The sequence below is a fragment of the Clinocottus analis genome, unplaced genomic scaffold, assembly GCF_023055335.1.
Source record: "Clinocottus analis isolate CAN_PGR_092001 unplaced genomic scaffold, fCliAna1.0.p SCAF_4, whole genome shotgun sequence".
Classification (NCBI taxonomy): Eukaryota; Metazoa; Chordata; class Actinopteri; order Perciformes; family Cottidae; genus Clinocottus; species Clinocottus analis.
Window position 1 is genome coordinate 6,860,839 of NW_027176153.1, and position 20,455 is coordinate 6,881,293.

The 20,455-nt window shown below is 40.7% G+C and overlaps 1 protein-coding gene across 1 annotated transcript; it reads left to right on the forward strand.

Annotated features, from left to right (window-relative positions):
- Nucleotides 1-1,039: 1,039 nt before the first annotated feature.
- hck (HCK proto-oncogene, Src family tyrosine kinase) lies at nucleotides 1,040-20,367 on the forward strand. Its single transcript, XM_068597407.1, has 13 exons — nucleotides 1,040-1,171; nucleotides 8,926-9,071; nucleotides 11,593-11,626; nucleotides 12,137-12,230; nucleotides 12,346-12,441; nucleotides 12,604-12,707; nucleotides 13,422-13,571; nucleotides 14,273-14,425; nucleotides 14,523-14,705; nucleotides 15,337-15,413; nucleotides 17,173-17,326; nucleotides 17,636-17,767; nucleotides 18,586-20,367. The coding sequence occupies exons 2-13, from the start codon at nucleotides 8,934-8,936 to the stop codon at nucleotides 18,786-18,788; spliced, it is 1,518 nt and encodes a 505-aa protein (XP_068453508.1). The 5' UTR covers nucleotides 1,040-1,171; nucleotides 8,926-8,933; the 3' UTR covers nucleotides 18,789-20,367.
- The last annotated feature ends 88 nt before the right edge of the window (nucleotides 20,368-20,455 follow it).

The window sequence follows — 20,455 nt, forward strand, 5'->3', positions numbered from 1 at the left end:
TTGAATATAAAGAGCCACAAACTGAGGCCCATATATGTCAGAATAAAAGGCTCATGGTGTAACGTCATGGTCAACGGCTGCTGAGCAGCTGCTAAACACCAAACATGTATCTTTTTACCTCGTGCAGGAGTTTTTATTTGTATTTTCTATTACCCTTCACTTTTTTTTCAACTCTTATATCCAACCTTTTTTTCTGATCTAATTCATTTCATTCTTATCCTCATCTTCTTAAGAACAGCCCTTCCTCTCTCCGTCACTGCAGCCTGGCTTTCAGAAGGAACTCTTTCTAATCCTGACTGTTGATTAAGGATTACATCTGGAGAGCCAGCAGCTCTCTCTGATGTGTTATTGCCGAGCCGCTGTTGTGGACCCCGGCTGAGCCGCCCACGCCTCCAGCTCTGCTGCCCGCCTCTGCCCTGAGGACGATGGCTGTCCCACTCATTTGAATACATGAGCTGTCCTGGGCACCATGCAAATGTGTCCCTCACATCTGTCCACCCATCCATGGCATCCGTCCATTTAATCCATTCTTGCCTCTGGCCATCCACGCCAAAACATAAAAAACAGCAGCATAGATAAGAATTTGGCTTCAACGTTACATTTTTTGGCAGGATTAAAAGTAGGTCAACTATGACTCCAGACAATGATCTTAAAAAATAAACAGATCAATAAAAGATACAATATAATTAAAAAAAAACGTGTTTTGACGCACAAGGCCATTTTTTTCATCCATATCCACTGCACTTTTACTGCTTCTCTTTGCACTCTGGTCAGATGCTAAACTACATGTGTACTTACTCTGTGCAATGACAATAAAGTTGAATCTGAATCAGCAGCAGCTGTGTGCGTACGTGTGTGTGCGTGCGTGTGTGTGTGTGTGTGTGTGTGTGTGTGTGTGTGTGTGTGTGTGTGTGTGTGTGTATACGCGCGTGCGTGCGTTGGTTCCCCTTCTCACAGCAGACTTCCTCGTCCGCGCTCAGTGCGCTGCGCCTCTTTCACCGGTCCGCATCTTCAGCAGAAACCCGCCAGAGAGAGAAAGAGAGAAAACAAGTTCTGTGAAAGGATGGAGCTGGCGGAAAGGAAATGAGGATTACGCTTTACACGGACACCCAAGTCTAGAAGAGCACATCTCCACGCGCACAAGTACCAGCAAGTGATCGGTTGAAGCGCGGTAAGTTTCATCTTGATCTGTGTGTGAAGAGACTGCTGGTAGACGGTCTGAAAGAGGAGCAAAACTAATATTATATGTATGTGTCGGACTTGTAATATGAACGTTTTGATTTGGCATGCGGTTTTTTCAAAAAAGGGAGCAAGAAAAAAGAGGAACTTCAACGTCTCTGAGTTAAAACAACCACCGTCTCCAGACGTCACTGTGCGCAAATTATGCAAAGAGGAAATATGAAAGTGGGCTCAAGTGAAGTGAAATAAATAAAACGTTTATATTCCTGCGCTTCCCACCACTTTCCCATGCCTTATGTGACTCGCGCGCGTGTGTGCGAGCTATTTTTAGACTGACCATCTCGACCAAACCAGAAAGCAGCAACAGTAGACTAGTTTCTATTCCGCTTACAGTCTCTGTGCACTAACTTTCATTTTACATTTTAATAAGGCCCCTCAAAGAACCACAGAATCACGTATCTGCTATCCCGCGACACGTGTTAGTTATTAGAGAGTGTATCACACGTTGTGCATGAAACATTAGCTTGGCATGTACTGTACACCGCAGAATTAACAGCGTTGCCTCATACCAGTGGTTCAATTCCCCATTCTGCATTAGTACCTGCAGCAGCCTCTTCAGTCTGCTTCCCCCCTTGAGGAATATCGCAACCCCAGAAATTCCAAATTGCTTTGACACAGAAGCAAAATTATATGTTTGGGACAAACCCACTTCCCTTAATTATTCATCTGTTTCGTATTTTCTCAATGAACTTTCTGGTCTAGAGTAAAATAAAAGTTGTTGAAACTTGCTGAGGTCTTGTTTTCTTCAACAAATTCAAAGATACTCAATTTACAATGATATGAAAACAAGAAGTACATCTTCTAACTTTAAAAAGCTGGAACCAGAAAATGACATTGCTTGATGATTAATATAAATGTGGAAAAAAAAACTGCTGATTGATTTTCTGTCCATCAATCAATTGTTTCAGCTCTGCATCTGATATTTGGCACATTATGTTTGGCACATGCCAATGTTTCCACTATGCAACAAGCTACATCCCTGCATACACACATGCTAAACTATATAGAGTGCAGAAAATACACTGTAATCTTGTTTCTTCTCTTTGCATTACAATTGATGAAATAATTATAATTGTATGTTTAAAAAATACTTGTAGATTGTACAAGATATAAGTCTTAGCTTTTATATACATTAATACTTGTATATACTCTGTCAAGCAAACTTGATATAGGCGGTGGAATAAGCAAAAAACACATTTTATAGATGCATAAATGGGGGAGGAGCTTGTGTTCAGTCCAACAGGACTGTCCATAATGTCTAATACATCATCACCAGTATGATTATTAAAAGCAAAAAACACCCAAGAATGCTAAGATGGAGACATCTAGCAGTCCAGAGTCATTTCCTGCTAATAAGTTATTGAATAACAATACAGACTTTCTTTCTTTCTTTTTTCCTTCTTTCTTTCTTTCCTTCTTTGATGCTGCTGTTTGTGTGCCAGGCTGCCAAGTGGTATTGTTATGGCCTGAGGCAGTCCCAAACAGGTACACACAGCCGGCAGCCCACAAAATGTACATCTGTTTAATCATTAAAAAAAAAAAGTAATTCCCTCTCATAACAGAATACATGTTATGTAATACATACAGTATTCCCAGCTGTTGAGAGTCTCAGCTCTTATGTGTTAAACTAGTTTTCCGGTAAGATAATACTCCTAAGAGCCGGCCCTCTGCATAGGCGCTACAGGTGAATGACGGGAAACTTTGATTTTATTTTGTATGTATTAATAACTTCGATTTTCCTTACTGTTACTATTTAAATAATTTTAGTTTGAATCTTTATTTTTTTTAAAGCCTACAACAACATATTTATGAAGCCCATTGTATCCTATTTTCTGGGTTGCCGCGGCATCAGCCCAGCACATCAACCTCATAATCAACTTTGTGTCAGTCAGTCAGTCTCTTTACATCCATGTGGGAAAGTTGGAAAGACTATTCAGGTGTTAAAAGGGAGCGATGGGGACACCAGCCGAAATCTTGCCTCGAGGCCTATTTAGTCTGATATGAATCGCTATTGGTGCAGATGGGCGTAGGGTTACGCTAGCTAGGGTTATGCTAGCTCGGGTTATGCTAGCTCGGGTTATGCTAGTTAGGGTTACACTAGTTAGGGCTATGCTAGCTATGGTTACGCCGGCTAGGGTCACGCTAGCTAGCGTTCTGCTAGCTAGGGTTACGATGACACATGTAGGGTCTATAATGTTGAAGTGTGTTTCTTGTTGGGCTCAATGCACCTCGCTATCCACACTTCCTGAAAGCTCGCACTGAATGTGGCTGCCTGTCTTTTTGTAGATTTATGGTTCTTGTGAAGTTTGCAGAGGTACTTATTTGCATTATATGATATGGTATGATATTTATGAACTCGGCCTTTATACTAACACTTAGCTTAGAGGCGACAGAAAGGTCAGCAACATTGAATTTTAATAAGTGTTTTGGACTAGTAAAGTACTTTTTTGGGCAAGAACTCTTATTTATTATGTTTTGTGAATTACTTCTTTCTGTTTGAATAATAAGGTTGGTTTCTCTTCCTGTGTTAATCTCTCCAAATTCTAGTAAACCATCACTTCAATTAAAAATAGAGGGGCTGTTAATACTGTTAACATATGGTATGTCACTATGTACGAATGCAACAGAGAGGTTTGTGGTTGATACGTCTGTCCTGGTTTAGATAGCAGGGGTCTAGAAAAGTATGGTGCTCATTTAGGTCATTTAGGTCATCTGTGTGACCTTTGAAAGAAGAAGAAAATGCTCTTCCTTTGTCAAATAAATTTACAGTATGGTGTCTAATGTTTAAAAAACTTTCTAAAATGTAGATAGATGTTCTTACATTACTAATTACACTGCTGACTTCAGTACTCTTTTTAGACTTGTGTGGCTGCATAAGTTACTTTATAGAAAAGTCATGTGATCTTGCTTAAAAGGACCAATGTGTACGGGAGGTATTTAATAGCAGAATATGATATTCATCACTATGTTTTCATTCATGTATTATCACCTGAAACAAAGAATTGTTGTGTTTTTGCAATCATAGAATAAGCCATTTATATTTACGTATAAAAATAGGTGATCTTTAGGCAGCAACCTCTGGGTCTGAAAAGCGGAGCCAATACTGAAGTGAAGTGAAACTTGCATTCTTTCTAATGGTCACTAGGGGGCAACACACAAATTATGGTTCCATTGAGAGTCTTCATGAAAGTGTATTGTAACCATTTTTGGTTGCCTTTTTTTTGCATTTAGGGTTCAGTTTTCACTTCTGGTTGCAAAAAAACAAGATGGCAACAACCAAAATGTCGATGTTGTTGCTTTAGAACGGTAGTCCACGGACCAACGGGTGACGCCCACTTCTTACATACAGTCTGCCGTCCATGTCACAAACTGTGTTGCACCATTTTTCTACAAACCCAGAACGAACAAATTATACAGTGGCTCCATTTTGTTAGATGGGTATGAACGTGTTATCACTGGTAGTCAACGTTAGGTTGCCAGGCAAAAATCTGAGACACCAGCATGTCACTGCCACTAGCTGAGAAATAATCCGGCACATAATCCTGCATGAAACTAGATTTTTACAGATTACACCAACATGAAAGATGTTGTTAAAGAGTGAGCTGCCGACGTTATGAGAAGTTAACTTTGCACACGGCAGGTCAGCAGCGGGTTAGCTTAGTTTAGCACACAAGACCGTGTGCTAAACTAAATTAACACGCTGCTGGCCTTATATTAAGCATCTTACAGTGGTATCAATGTTCTAATCTAACTCTGCAAGAATACCTATTTTTAAGTGTTAGATTTCCACACTAACTTATTTTGCCAAGTTTAAGGCTCATGTTGTTGTGTGAGCTGGGAAATATCATCATTCTTATGATCTACATTCATGCGAGACACTTTTTCATCCTTTCTTAAAAAAGCTCATGAAAATAGACATACCCTGCTCACAACTGAATTCCTATTAACTTCCCAGAGAGTTTGTCTTTCAACATGTGTTGGACAGTTGTTGGTAGAATTAAGAATTTCTGACTTTTTCTTACTTAGGAACAACTGAGTTGGGGATGATAGATAGGTAGATTTTGGATTTCCAGCATTAGACGTAGTCTTCTATCGACATTGTCAAACTAACACAGAGCTGATTCTACAGACTAAAGGTTTGGAGCAAAACACAGACAAAATTAATGAATTAATTAAAAACCTATATTTATGTGGGTCACTCTTCGATGAGAGGTCTACTTTTCAAAGCACGTGATCTGGACAGTTACACACAAGTCACAACGAGAAGAAACAGAAGCACAGAACTGAAACTGTCAGCGTAGTCAAAGCATAGGCAATTTGTTTATAGATTAATCTTTCATATCCTCAACAACAGGAAGATAAACACATTCCTTCACCTACTTGATATCCACATTCTCAAAATCATCTAGTTTTGATATGCGAAATGCTTGTGAAACGTCAGCTGTATATGCAGCTGGCAGGAGCATTATGTCTTTAGGTTGTCCTTCCGTCACTCCGCCTCTGTGTCTGTTTGATTCTCGTGAACAGATATCAACATCCACCTCGACTCAAGGACAAACTGATTTTGGTGGTCGAAGGTCACTGAAGCACACAAAACCCGTTTTTCAATAAAATGATGACGCGATGGCATTTTGCATCCAAAAGGTCAAAGGTCATTTTCACTGTGACCTCATAATGCTCTGCAAAAACATGCTGACATGCAGAGGAAGGAGGTTGTTCACTCTGGACTGAACAGTGAAGTTTGACATTTTCGGAAATAGTCTTGATTGCTTTCCTCCCGAGAGTTGCGATGACAAGATGGACGCCAGAGATATTTTAGCGTATGTTTCTTGGTGAGCTTTTGGAATACTGGTTGTTGGATTCTCTTGGCTTCAGGCAGAAACCGACTTGCTGTTTCTCCTTGATTCTGTTTTTTACAGTAAGCTTAGCATCTGCTAGAGTGAGCTCCATATATTAGATAATGGACATGAGAATGGTATAAATCCTTTCATCTAATGCTGTGCATGAAAAGCAAAAAAAATGTGACATGAGTGCGTTTTATTGTACTTTCCAGTCGGTGACACAGTAGGGGGCAAGTTACTGTGGTCATTTGCACTGAACCGGAAAAGTCCCTTGAGAGGCTGTGAGGCCAGAAATAAAATAAAATATTCTATGGTGACAGTAGGCGTTATCCAGTGAATCACCTGCTGCAATCCATTATAATGTATAAGGAGCGCATACTCTGCTTTTAGTAGTGTCAAAGTCTACAATTACTCAGGCCCAATCTCAGGACACATTTTATATAGCCCGAGCGATACTGGACTTTTGAGGCAAATACTATCAATATTTGAGTGTTTAAAACAAGAATGAAAAGTTACTCATTTGTTACTAATTCTTAATTGGACATATACAGTGATACCTATACGTAATTGTGAACATTAAGTGTTTTTATGGAGACGAGGCATGGCCGCTGGGTGCAAATTTAAATTTGGGCCCAAACTGTGAAATTACAACTTCCACATCCGCTACATGACGCCATTAGGCCCACAAACCTATTTTCCCATAGACTCACATTGAAAAAGAGATGTTTCTGAATCAGTAAATCATTTCAAAAAGGTTCATCTTAATTTAAATTATTTTATTTGCTCGCCTCCATCAATGAGTCCGAATGGATCTCACTGTCTTCCACTTAAAGTTTGACAAAACATTCTTCCAGTTAGCATTCATTAAGAGCTGTCAACTGAGTAGATTTACATTTACTTTCAGGCTCAATGAAATGTAGATTTCACTCACCGAGGCAAACTAGGGCAATGTGTTACCACCAGCCTGATGGTGACCTCCATTTTGTATCAGTGAAAACATGACAGGAGCCGCAACTGTTCAATACTTGCAAGCCTGAGCCTCCTGCAATTAGACCTCTAAAGAGGAACAAAAAAAAAGGAAGCAAATATGTTCCTTTTGACCTGCAGAACACCCAAACTTCCTGTGTCTGAATGTCCAAATGAAACATTTTCCACTGCTAACCACTGAACAGCGGTAAGAGGCAGCAGGCCAGTATCTGCTCATGAGTATGGCTGTGACTGTAGATTACCATCAAAGACACGCTTGCAGAAACATTTCAAGTTAAAAGGATTCTAAATGTATGGACTGGGTCTGTGGTAGTTCACAACTTCTATCTGCCATCACAGACTCCCTCTTTGTTCTCGCTTCTCCTCAACCTTGTTCCAGATAACTGCATACATTTACATGATACACACAGTCACACTCCGTGTGAAAGAAGAAGAAAACTAAATATTGCTGAAACATTGCTGATGAACACATGTTAATGGAAGATGGAAAGACCTTGCTGGGTTGATTCTTGTAATATCAGAATACATCGATTAAAACAGTGTAGCAGGTGGCCAACATCCGTGAACGCTATGAAGTCAGAATGAAACCAACAATATTGAGGTTTCAGACGCGTCCCCAAAATCATTGTCATGGTTTTCCCATAAACTGGCTGAACGTGTCAGCTTTATAAGTCTGCCCCCACTGAAGTGAAGAATGTCTAACAACGTCCTGTGAAAGTCCATTTTTATATATTCGCAACCCAATACATGGGACATTTTCAAACACATTAACAGTAACAGCCAGCTGAGAGAGATAAGAGGCCTCAGACAGGAAGCGATATGAGAACACCCGCACTCTTATTTTTGTTTGTATCCAGCTTTTGTCCAGATTTTGCGAACACCCATACATTCCTGGGATTCGCCGATGTTGCCTTTGCTTTCCTCTTAAGTGAGAAAAGCTTTTACAAGTGGTCCAAGTTAAGAAAAAAAAAACCCAGTTGTTTTCACAGTCAAAAAAAAAGGAAACCTCTGGGTCTGAAAAGTGAAACGATGCTGACGGTGCCTCAAACAAAGATGTCTGATTGCATAGAAGTCTCTGAGAAAATGACTCTACTTCACTTGGTTTACTGTTCCTGTTATTATGTTTTCCGACCTGGAGGATTATGTGATCGGTGACGTGTGTGCGTACTGCTGTGCGTCTCTTATTCAGTCAGAGGAAGGTGTTTTCCTGAAGGAGAACTGCTGTATGAACACAATGCAGAGCGGCGGCCATTATTAGCCAGCCAGTGGGGGGCGCTCACATGTCCGTTAATCCTTGTCAACGTGATATCTCACGAACATCCACCCGGCCTATCTGGCGGAGGCATACAACCCCAAAGCGGTTAATCTGGTTTGTTAATAAATGATAATGTTCACAATAAAAAGAGGACCTCTATCAGAGGAACCAGACAGTGTAGCGTTGGCACGCGGTTATCATATTGCTGCTACAAACCAATCTGATTGCTTGATTGGAGCTACCCATTTGATAAAGAACTTGTAATCTTACTATTGGCATACAGTTTTTGTAGAAAGTTCAAAAATAGTCTTTAACACAAATCAGTCTGTCTTTTCAGAGCTATCTGGTAAGAAAAATACCTCCTCGTAGTGTTTCATTTCATAATGTTTGACCAGCATCGTGCCTGTTGTGGTATTCAAAGGTCATTTAATACTTGAATTGTTCATGTATTAACAGTGTTTCTGTCGCAAACACTTCCTCAACAACTGCATTATGTCCCTTATTAAACATGTGTGAATGCCACTGTATAAAGCACTCTAGTGCTGGGAGAACCAGTTTTTTTGCTTCATGCCCTGCTGCTTCTCCTCTGTTGTCCTGCTGCAGAAGGAACCATGGGCTGTGTGGGCTCGAAGAAGGAGCAGGAGCAGGATGCTCTCGACAAAGCGACGAACAACGACGACCAGCAAAGCCGCGTGCAGGCGGCTCACTACGTCAAAGACCCCACGGCACCAAACTCCTACAACAAAGCTGTAAGTAACAATGTACCATGTATAAAAGGTCACATAGAGAAGTTGTCGTTTGCACTTTGCTTCCGCAAGTATCCCCCTTCCTATTAAAACTGTGACATGCCCGTCGGGGGAACTATTCAAAACAGAAGTACCAATACAGCGATGTAAAAATACTTCATTACCAGTCGAAGTTCCACATTTAAAATCTTGATTCTGTGAAACTACAGAAGATTTTTCAACAAGATACTCCGAATACATCAAAAGTAGAATTACTTGTGCAGGAAAAATGGCCCTTATGACTACTCAGACTGTTCTCTGATCTTTTCTTTTTGGGGGTAATACTGGAGGTTTTACCTCTAAGGGTTGCAAATGTCAATCCAGTCGGCAGGAATAGCTTTTAAAAACCTACATTTCCACAAACCACAGTTACGTTGAATGTCATTTTTTGCATTCGGGCAGAGCAAGTGATGAGTATGAAAAGCGAGAAATGTCCACAAAGGGCAGGTCGTGATTGGGGACCAGGTCAAACAAACACAGACTCTCACCCTGCAGACCAATGTGCTCGTTCCATGTGAAACCAAAAGCATTGGTCAACACTGACTTGACGTAACATTGTATAAGATGTATAAAGATTATTTATACATCTCCGGTTGTTAAGCGATATGAAAGGTAACACTTTTCCGAAACGTCGCAAAAAAAAGGATCGTGACCGGGTTGCAAATGTGCCCAAAGACGTTGCTTTTTCTTGTTGGGTCACAAGGTGAAAAGGTTGATCAAAAAAAAGTAACAACAGTAGTTCAATCAGGAGAAAAAAATAAGACAAATAAATGATTGTTGTTTATTGTTATTAGATAAAATGCGATGAAAAAGCCTTTGTGTTTTTGGAGCTTTTTGGGGGCCGTCTGCCCTGATCGGCAACAAGATGAATCCCCTAGTGGAGTTCATATTATTTTATCCGGTTGTTGTTGGTGGTGGTGCGAGTGAAGCTGACGGATCTGATGAAGGTTGGGCAGAGAGTGGGGAAGTGGAGGGGTGCCAAACAGCAACATCAATGAACTCTTTAAAAACAGACGGCAGCAAGATGAATGTCTCCTTACTAATCTTATCTACATTGACTACAGATATTTACCATGAGCTCGACCGTCCATAGCCACCACCCTGCCGAGGCTTATGATGAAATTGTTTTGTTGTGCTTATTGCAGAGAGGGGACCAGCTGATCTACACAGCTGGTGTCATGATTGACAGCCCCGAACAATGACAGCAAGGAAATGCCAAGTGTAAAGAATGATTGGCGGATGAATAAGCAATAAATTACAAGCCGAAGCACATGAGAGTGTCTCCCTGAATGGACTTACACAAGAGCTTCATGAGCTGATATTTAAATGTAGTGAGGTAGAAATGGAATCAAGGTACGGAGGCACAGTACTTAGTTCCTTCCCACCACTGAATGTCGATTAGATCTTTTGCCACATTGTGTCTGACCCAAATGTGTGGATGAACCTGCAGAAGTGCCCTGGCATTAAATTATAAGCATGAAGAGGATTGATGGTGTCAATGGCAGAAGCAATGAGAGGATGAGACGCAACAGAGAAAAGGACACAGAGTAGCATTAGTTACGACCACAGTCTGCTCTCACAGACACTCCACGCATGTTCCTGTGGCTTGTTTGCATACTGGGCAGACTTTGATCAATGTCGCAGTGCAGTGTGTGGCTACTGCTTCCTGTGTAATGACTGTAAGATCTCTTTCACCGCCCAACAGGAAGAGGAAGTGACAGAAGTAGAGCACTTGGGCAGGAGACTTGAGTTGTATTATCTCCCAGAAGTCTAAAACAAAAAGGCGACTGGAGATGACGGTCAACAACGTGCTCTAACTTACATTTAGCTGACGCTTTTATTTAAAGAGACTTACATTTTTTTGCTCTACACATCATAGACACAACAACGGGGAGCAATTCGGTGTGAAGTGTCTTGCTCAACGACAGGAAGTAGTGAAGCCGGTGCTTGAAAAAGAAGAAAAAACATGTACTTTTTATTAATCCCCTTGGGGAAATTCTTCTCTGCATTTAACCCATCCTTGATTAAGGAGCAGTGGGCTGCCCTGTGAGGCGTCTGTGGAGCAACCAGGAGTTAGATGTCTTGCTCAGAGACACTTTGACTTGTGAACTATGGGGGGATCTGGGGATAGAACCGACTACCTCGTGGTAGCAGGACGACCCCTGAGCTAAAGCCTCCCCGAAAACCACCGATCCTCTGATTGAAAGACGGGCAACAAATGAGCCACAGTCGCCAAAAGTTGATAAGACAAAGTCTTCTTTGTGGTTTCATTATAGCTGAATTTGACATTTAAAAATGTTCATATAGAGATGTATCTATTATTTTATGAAATAATATCTTGATTTGCTTAAACATGGCACTAAAGCAAGTTAACAACGAGCTAGCGACACATTTTTTTTCTCATTTTGAATCAACTGGGGGTGGGGATGAATATTTGAAGGGTCTGCTCTCATCCTTATACCGCCGCATGTCTTTCTATCCACAGAACAAAATGCTGCCCAAATCAAAGTCTTCAGACGGTGAGTCACAATCTGTATCTTCATATCGATGCAACTCCACTCACACAGTGCGCCCTTACTTGTGTATCTCCTATGAAATTTCAACTGCTAAGATCAGTCAATGGAAGGTTGTCCCCACACACACACACCTTTCAAACACCACCATAGAGTCTTGAATCTGAGGCTCCATTAGTAGACGGGCCTCCAAAGCACTGAAGAGCGACACCACTGCTATTATTATCAGGCACACAAGGAAGTCAGCTACATAGTCGAGGCCCGGGGGAACCCAAGATAGTTGTGGTTCACACGTCAATACAGTGAATCCGCTGAACAAGCAGACAAATGCCGACTTTACACAAACCCAAAAAACAGGCTGGGTTACAACTCCATAGTTGAAGGGTTACTCAGAGTTAGTTTTTCTCAGCATGCCGATCTTCAGAGAGTGAACACATGTAAAGAGGCACGCGTTCCACGCTGCGCATCGAGCCTCCGGCTTCTTTTCAATTCTTTTTCTGGGCTGTGCTTCCGCAGGAGAGAGCATCGCCATGGCGCTGTATGACTACGAGGCCATCCACGACGGAGACCTCGGCTTCAAGAAGGGGGACAAGCTCCGGATCCTGGAGGAGTAAGTACCAACAGTGAGATATGAGGAACTGGGACTTGGTGAAGGGCGTTCTTTGTCAAGTCACACCTGATAAACAATTCTCTCTCTCTCTCTCTCTCTCTCTCTCTCTCTGTAGATCGGGCGAGTGGTGGAAAGCTAAGTTAATCAGCTCGGGCAAGGAGGGCTTCATTCCCAGTAATTATGTGGCCAAAGACACTCTGGAGGCAGAGGAGTGAGTGGACTCGCATCTAAAACACATTCATATGCATCATCACCATACACAGTGCCATGTGCTGTATCTCGATGGCACCTCATTCTAGGCTGTCTCGAGGCTTGCACGGGGAGGTCCGCTGAGAGGGTTTCTGCGCTAACTGATCTGTTTCCTGTTGTTAAGGTGGTTCTTCAAGGGCGTGAGCAGGAAAGATGCCGAGAGGCAGCTGCTGGCCCCCGGGAACAAAGTGGGCTCCTTCATGATCCGAGACAGCGAGACCACCAAGGGTGAGTTCAAAGGTTATTTGTCCTCTCGTGGAGCTTTATGAATCGTCAGGATTCAAAGTTATTGAGAGAGAAATGACAAATCAAGCAATTAGATTTGGGCAGTTATTGCAGAAACTGTTATTAAAAGATGAATTCACACACATAAATAAGCTTGGTTGACATACGTGTGACTTTGAAAATTGTACATTAAAGGCACAATGAGTCGGATTTACCTGGATAGCACCTGGTACTTTTCTTAGTAGCGGTGTTTAAGGGAGCTGAGACAATAGCAGAAGGTGGACTTCATACATTGCGAGAATTGTCATTAGTGCAGATGTTCCTCTAGTTGGTTGCTAATGAAAGGATTCATCGAAGACGATGTCAGCAGTTTTTTAAAGATTCTAATGAGATGCATTGTGGGAAATTAGGGATCCTATATTTTTGGAGCTTGACCCCTACCCTATATACCTACCCCTATCAGAGTAAAAGTCTGGATAGCTTGGGTGTTTTTTTTTAATCTGTTTTATATGAATTCCCCAGGTTTATGAAAGTGCAATACTAAATTATTCTAGTGCCCCTTAAGTGTTGCTCGGCAGGAAGAATTAACATCTTTAGGGTATTTCTGAAACGATAAAACGTCTAAAAATACATGCTCGTATAACTGGAAAAAAATATTGGTGTCAGTAGAAAAATTTCACGAAAGAAAATGAGTCACGGTTCTTCTTTCTGTTTTAGGCAGCTACTCCTTGTCTGTGAGAGATGGCGACCCCCAGGTCAGTGACACGGTCAAACATTACAAGATCCGAACGCTGGACAACGGAGGATTCTACATCTCTCCGCGCAACACCTTCCCCACCCTGCTGGAGCTGGTCAGCCATTACAAGAGTGAGTGAACGATTTCTACGTCCTCACAGCTGTGCGTTAGCACTCTAGTTGAGTAGTCCATGAAATCACAAAGTAAAGAACAAATGAGGGGTTCTCAATAATCAGTCAGGGGTTCATTTTCTCTTAATGTTTCTTGTCTTTCCACTAACTGTGAAGCTCACAGTAACGCAGAGCACACTTCAATACCTCAAATTATATGAAACAGGGTGAACCCTGATACCCGTTCATAGTGATTTCTAAGTTATCTTAATGGTCACAAGTGTTTTCACAGGTGCATGATGGGTGCAGGTGTAATTGAGTGTCGGTATTTGAATGGAAGTGTTAAGCAAACAACACGCACATGCTTTTAGTTTTGAATGATGTGTCTGACGTAAATAACAGTGTGTAGGTATTTGTAAAAATGTTGTTTTAGAATTTCAAACTCATTGTAAAGCAGACAATGTACTTGTGGTTTAACAGACCTCAACAGAGGGATAAATTAGTGCTTCAGTTATTTTGTTATTACGTTTTTGTCTCTTAGTAATTGCAATGAACTATAAAGTGATATTGAATTGCTCTTCGGTTAGTACTGGAATCAGCAGTTTTTACTTTTGCCAAACTTATGTTTTAATGATTTGTTGAATAATATCATTTTTCCGTTCATAAGATTAAAAATATTGACAATGTTTATTGTTTCAACAAAAAAATCCTGTTTATTCCAGAGCAGGGAGATGGCCTCTGCCAACACCTGACCAACCCATGCTTGAGCCCCAAACCTGAGAAGCCATGGGAGAAAGACGCCTGGGAAATCCCGAGATCGTCACTCAGACTGGAGAAGAAGCTCGGCGCCGGCCAGTTCGGAGAAGTCTGGATGGGTGAGATGATCCAGATCGTTTGATGATCCAGCTACTGATGGAGGTATGGAGCCACCAATTCATTTTTTTAATTCTAATGGTTTGCTCTTGCGTTAAGCCACGTACAACAAGCACACCAAGGTAGCGGTGAAGACCATGAAACCTGGCACCATGTCGGTGGAGGCCTTCATGGGCGAGGCCAACCTGATGAAGACTCTGCAGCACGACAAGCTGGTCCGACTCAATGCTGTGGTCACCATAGAGGAGCCCATCTACATCATCACTGAGTTCATGGAGAAAGGTGTGTTTGTGTGGGTGTGTGTACACTTGTACAGCTATTCTTGTGAGGACCAATTTGAGATTTTGGACTTCAAACTGAGGTCGTTTTGGCCAGTCCTTCACAAGCATCTGGTTGAGTTGGTTACGGTTAGTGTACGGGCCAGGGAATGCATTACACCAATGAGAGTCCTCACAAAGCTAGAAGTACAAGGGTGTGTGTGTGTGTGTGTGTGTGTGTGTGTGTGTGTGTGTGTGTGTGTGTGTGTGTGTTTTGTCGAGCTGTCTTTGTGAGAACCTTTGACTTTCACCTTGAATGCAGAGTCAAGACATTTTTAGCAGTACATAACATCTGCATGAAATGTATTTAACTTGGTTGAATCTTTGGTGATAAATGTTTGAAAAGGATATACGTAGCCGTATTGTTCTGATGATCGTAGCCTACTTACTACATTTAATCTGATATTAAATGTTTGTTTAAACTCTACCTAAATCCATTATATCGATCTCATTTACAAAGTATCTAACACATGTATGTTTTCAATAGCACGTTGATAAAACAAAGTTATGATTTATCAAACGTATCTTCCTTTGAAATGGTTAGTTAAAGAAACACATTTCTTAATCTGTGTGTGTGTGTGTGCGTGTGTCTACAGGTAGTTTATTAGACTTCTTGAAGAGTGACGAGGGCAATCGTGTCAAGCTCCCCAAGCTCATCGACTTCTCTGCCCAGGTGAGAGGCAGTGTGAATATTCTGTCCGTCACATGACGGCTTGCCGGAGCAGATCGGTTTGGTTGTTTTGTGTTTTATGTCAATGAATCCTTTGTGTGTCTGCAACACTACAAAAGCTGGATATGAATACTCAAATCAGTTCTGCACGTCATACACAGTTGTTGTTTTTACTGTGGGCCACTGGTGATCTTTGCTCTTTCATACCTGACTGTACACCAGAAGAAAAGAAGAGTTGAATTCTCTGTTTCTAAGTATGGTGGTTCGGAGAATGATAGACAATACTTACTGCAATAAAAAGAACAACACTTAATGCAGGGTGTAGTAATGCTAAACAATAGCTCAAATAATGACTAAGGAAACACACTGTATCATAGATCTTAAGCACCTCCAACCTGCACAACATTCTTGGAAAGTTGCAGCAACATGTGAGATCTGTGTAAATAAACACACCAACTTATAGTCACTGTTTGTGTTTTAAACCTGCTTGATGTTATAGTCCTGAAAGGGGATTTTTAATTTGAAGGTTTAAGTGGCATCTAGTGCCGAGTTTGCAACCAGGCGGCAACCTCCTGTTCAAAAGAGTAATGCAAATGCTGAACTCCTGCATTCTTTCAATTGGTCATCAGGAGGCGACTAATCCAGTTGTAAAAAATAAGTGTGGTTGTATAAAAGTCTATGAGAAAAGGACTCTACGTCTCTCTTTATTAATTCCCTCAGTAAAAATAAGTTTGTGTCTCAATCTCTAGTTTAAAGTATTCTTCAATGAAGCAAGATCTTTATTTAATACATGATGGTCGAGTATGATTTAGGTCTGCCCTACAAGATGATTGACAGGTTGCTCCAGAGCAGTATAATGCATCACTCCTTCACATTCCAAATATGGTCACTTCCATTCTCTGGTTGCATAAAACCAAGATGACAACGAACAAAACCCCAGATGGTGATGGCCAAACTCAAAGCCTCAAAACCACAAACCAATGGGTCACTATAACTATGTTCACTTCTCATATAATGAATGAATGAAAAGTACTTTATTAATCTCCAAGGAGAAATTTTTTATATTCAGTCTATGGTCTCCAGACTGGAACCGGTATTTGGTTTGTTCTTTCTAAGCTACTGTGGAAATGTGGCCGTGCATTGCCCAATGTAGATTTGAAGGTTTCGTTATAAGGTAATAGAAACACAACAAGTCTAAGTGTCCGGAATGTTTTACACTTATTGAAAACATAATAAAGACAATTATTCAATTTTTGACTATAGATCCCCTGTTCTGATTATGTTGGTCAGGGAACGAGGGAAATGCAAAGGCAAAAAAAAAACAAGAAAAGTAGCAGTGTCGGTGAGGACTTGGGTGCTGAATATTTGTCGTATAAAGTTGTTGAGTATAGATTTATACAAAGGGAAAAGAAAGAAATGTATTCACAAATGTTCAAAAACTAACATTTTGACAAAGTGACATTTCGGAGGTGGATTTACCCACCCTGACAGTTATGTCACGTTCAAATATGAATCTGAATAAATCATTTACACATGTATACATGTCAGTTTTCTGTTATTACCAGCAGAGCAATTTGCTGAAAGAAAAAGAGCAGCGTAAAGAAAGTCTATTACACATATAGTATGTCTGAGAGCATGGAAGTTCTGTTGATAATAAGGAAATGCTGCTAGTGTTATAGTGTCCTGTCCATTTTTATTGCCAGTGATAGCTGCTATTGGCCACTATGTTTTCATTATTTTACATGGACTTATTTGTCTCTAGACCGCAGAGGGTATGGCCTACATCGAACAGAGGAACTACATCCACAGAGACCTGCGTGCTGCCAACATCCTGGTCAACAAGGCTTTGGTGTGCAAAATCGCTGACTTTGGCCTCGCCCGCATCATCGAAGACAACGAGTACACGGCCAGGGAAGGTACGACGCAACACTACGCGTTGCATAGCCGAGTGTAATCAGCAGAAGTGATCAGAAATCGAAAGAACCAGTTTCCCCAGAACTGATGAAACGGGGGCAGTCAACAGTTTCATCAGTTCTGGGGGAATTACGAGATGTCGGATTACAACACGAGTGCCAAAATTAGTAAAGGGTGAAGATTAGAGCCACTTGCTGTATGGCTTATTGAATGAGCCAGAGGATGTATGAGTTTGAGCGGATATGTGACCTGCATGGAATTAACAATGTTAACATTACTTGACTGGTTCTCCATTTTGCCCTCCAACCCAGGAGCCAAATTCCCCATTAAATGGACGTCCCCTGAGGCCATCAACTACGGCTCTTTCACCATCAAATCTGACGTCTGGTCCTTCGGCATCTTGCTGACTGAGATTATCAGCTATGGACGCACACCATACCCGGGTGAGTGGGTCACTGGTTTCAGATCTGATATAGAATGCAAAGGCATTGTTATAATTTTGAACCTAAACTCAGCCTAATTATTGGCATTTGTGTAAAGTGGCCTTTCAAAATTTGGGATCCCGATGAAGATGCAGATGTGCCTTATGAGTGTGGAGGGCCATTTGTAATTTCCTTCTCATTTCAACAGCGCATCACCTTAGACATTGACAGTGTATAATTTCATATCAATCAAGCTTTTCTCAAGGTATTATGACAAAAACGCACCAAAGTCCGGATGAATTTTCTGTAATAATAAAATAATCCAACTTGCTTTTAGTTGATGGAACCAGCATGACGCTAACTTCCTGGTTTAGCAGAGCTGTGAAGCTGTGCATAAGCATGTGTAGTAACCGAAAACATCTGCATGTTACCATGCTCATAATGTCAATAGTAATGTGCAAACAGATATTATGTTTACCATTTTTACCATTTTAATATAGCATCATAGCATAATAGCGTCTGATTAGTACTTAGTTGGAAAGTACAGCACAGATGGTGATGTCATAGGTATTTGGTCATAAACCAATGCATCGGACAATTTCATACTCAAGATGGTGCGAGTGAAAAAGTCAGATGGTCACAAAAGAAAAGAAATGACATTGTAATCCATCCCATGTATTTTTCTGGTTATTTACCTCAAAACCACGATTGATCAGTGTTATCATAGTGCTAAAGGTAAAGTAAATGGAACACCACATTTTCAGGGTTCCCTCCTCTGGCGACTATGAATCGCAGCCCATCCAGCCTCCTCTGACCCGATCACATGCTCTTGTTTTCAGGGATGACCAACCCGGAAGTGATCCGTGCCCTGGAGAAGGGCTACCGAATGCAGCGTCAGGACAGCTGTCCCACTGAACTCTATGAAATCATGCTGGAGTGCTGGAAGAGCAAGCCCGAGGACCGTCCCACCTTTGATTACCTGCAGAGTGTCCTGGAGGACTTCTACACAGCCACAGAAAGCCAGTATCAGCAGCAGCCATGAGGCTGAACATCCACAGACATGTTTTTCTCTAATAGTGCTGTTCTGTTCACACTCAAGAGCAAGTCCTGTTCCTACATGAAGCAGTGCAGTTCATGTGACAAGGGACTGTACAAAAATAATTGGTTAGGGTTGAAACTTCATGAACAATATTGTAGAAAGCTATGTATCACTTTTCCTAATATTTGTTTATATTTTCATTGGGCGCTCCTGATTAACATTTTAAATTATTATAACCACACAAGAGAGAATATGGAAAAGCAAAATACAAAAACAATTGTAACACTCTTCGACGCCAATGCCAATAATGCATTATGAACATATTTGTATTGTACAGTATTCATAGCACTGTTAAGTTTTAGTTACAAGCACTCATAATTATTCATAATGCTTGACAATATGTCATGATTGCCATGAAACATATACTAATGAGTGCTTATAACAATAACCAGACAATGTTATGAACAGATTATAGCATATTTTTATGATACATTCTAAACATGAGCGTCATAGAAAGTGTCAATAAATAATTTATACATTTATCATTATTACTAAACAATATTAAAACAACACGGTAGGGGAGAGGAGGCCCTACATTGTGCTGTAAAGAAAGCATCTTCCTAAACAAAAAGAAAAGATAAAAAGCCATACCACTTTTCTAACCTCATCAATGTTTGTACAGCTGCTCTTGGACCAGCTTTCAACGTTTTTCCATAACATGTATGAAAATATTATTTCACACACGGATACAGCCATATCGGCAAACAAGCAAGGCCACCAAAAAGCAGTCGCGTGAAAAAAGACTGGATTTAGTTCATGTGCACCAATGCACATTGTGCACCCATCAAAGGAAGGTAGAGCAGGGGGCAGTGACTTTACAAAGTGCGAGATATACTGTATGGCTGATATATGCTTACATCTTCTATGTATATTCCATAAATGTGTTCCGGCATGTGGCTTGAAAATAGCATTACCACTTCCTTGTGCCTTTTTCTGTCTCAACATTTCTAATATATTCCATCCGCTCTGTATATGTAGTACGCAAAAAAATACAATTATTTAGGAATATAGGGTTTATGTGAAGCCATATTAACTGATCATGCTTGTTGATCCTTTTGGCTCAGTCAACTTTTGTTCTGTATATGGGAACTAAATTAAAATAAGCAATGCAAACTGATTTTCCACATATGTAGGCCTTCTTATTTTCTCTGTGAAATAATTAATTTATTTGTGCAAATGGGACTGAATATTAATGTGTCTTGGGTGCAATAATCTTTCCAAAACTAAATGCCTTTTATTTTTCAGTGAAGGATTTATCTGTTTGCATTTCTTTTCTACACTTTCTGGATAATGTGATTCTTGTTTTGTTGGAAATAGCAATGGATTGTGTGGACCACGATCCTACAAATTTTAAAGGGAATATAAGTATTTAAGATGTTAACCAATTAACCATTTAGAAACAAGTGAGAGTTTTTTTTTTTTTATGGAACGCAAATATAGAGAATGGTTTGTTTGTGTTTTTCTTCTTCAATATAAAACGGTATATGTTGTTTGGTTAGATGCTTGGCGCAATGCAACTGTAGTGAACATTTTCAAATAAATTGTTTCAGAAAAAACTATCTGTGCATTTATATCAAAGCAAGCAATGTTTGATGTGCTTGTATTGCATA

Coding starts and splice junctions, on each gene's coding strand:
- hck (XM_068597407.1), top strand. CDS start 8,934: ATGGGCTGTGTGGGCTCGAAGAAGGAGCAGGAGCAGGATGCTCTCGAC. Junction 12,231..12,345: donor AAGCTCCGGATCCTGGAGGA/GTAAGTACCAAC, acceptor CTCTCTCTGTAG/ATCGGGCGAGTGGTGGAAAG. Junction 15,414..17,172: donor TCATCGACTTCTCTGCCCAG/GTGAGAGGCAGT, acceptor ATTTGTCTCTAG/ACCGCAGAGGGTATGGCCTA.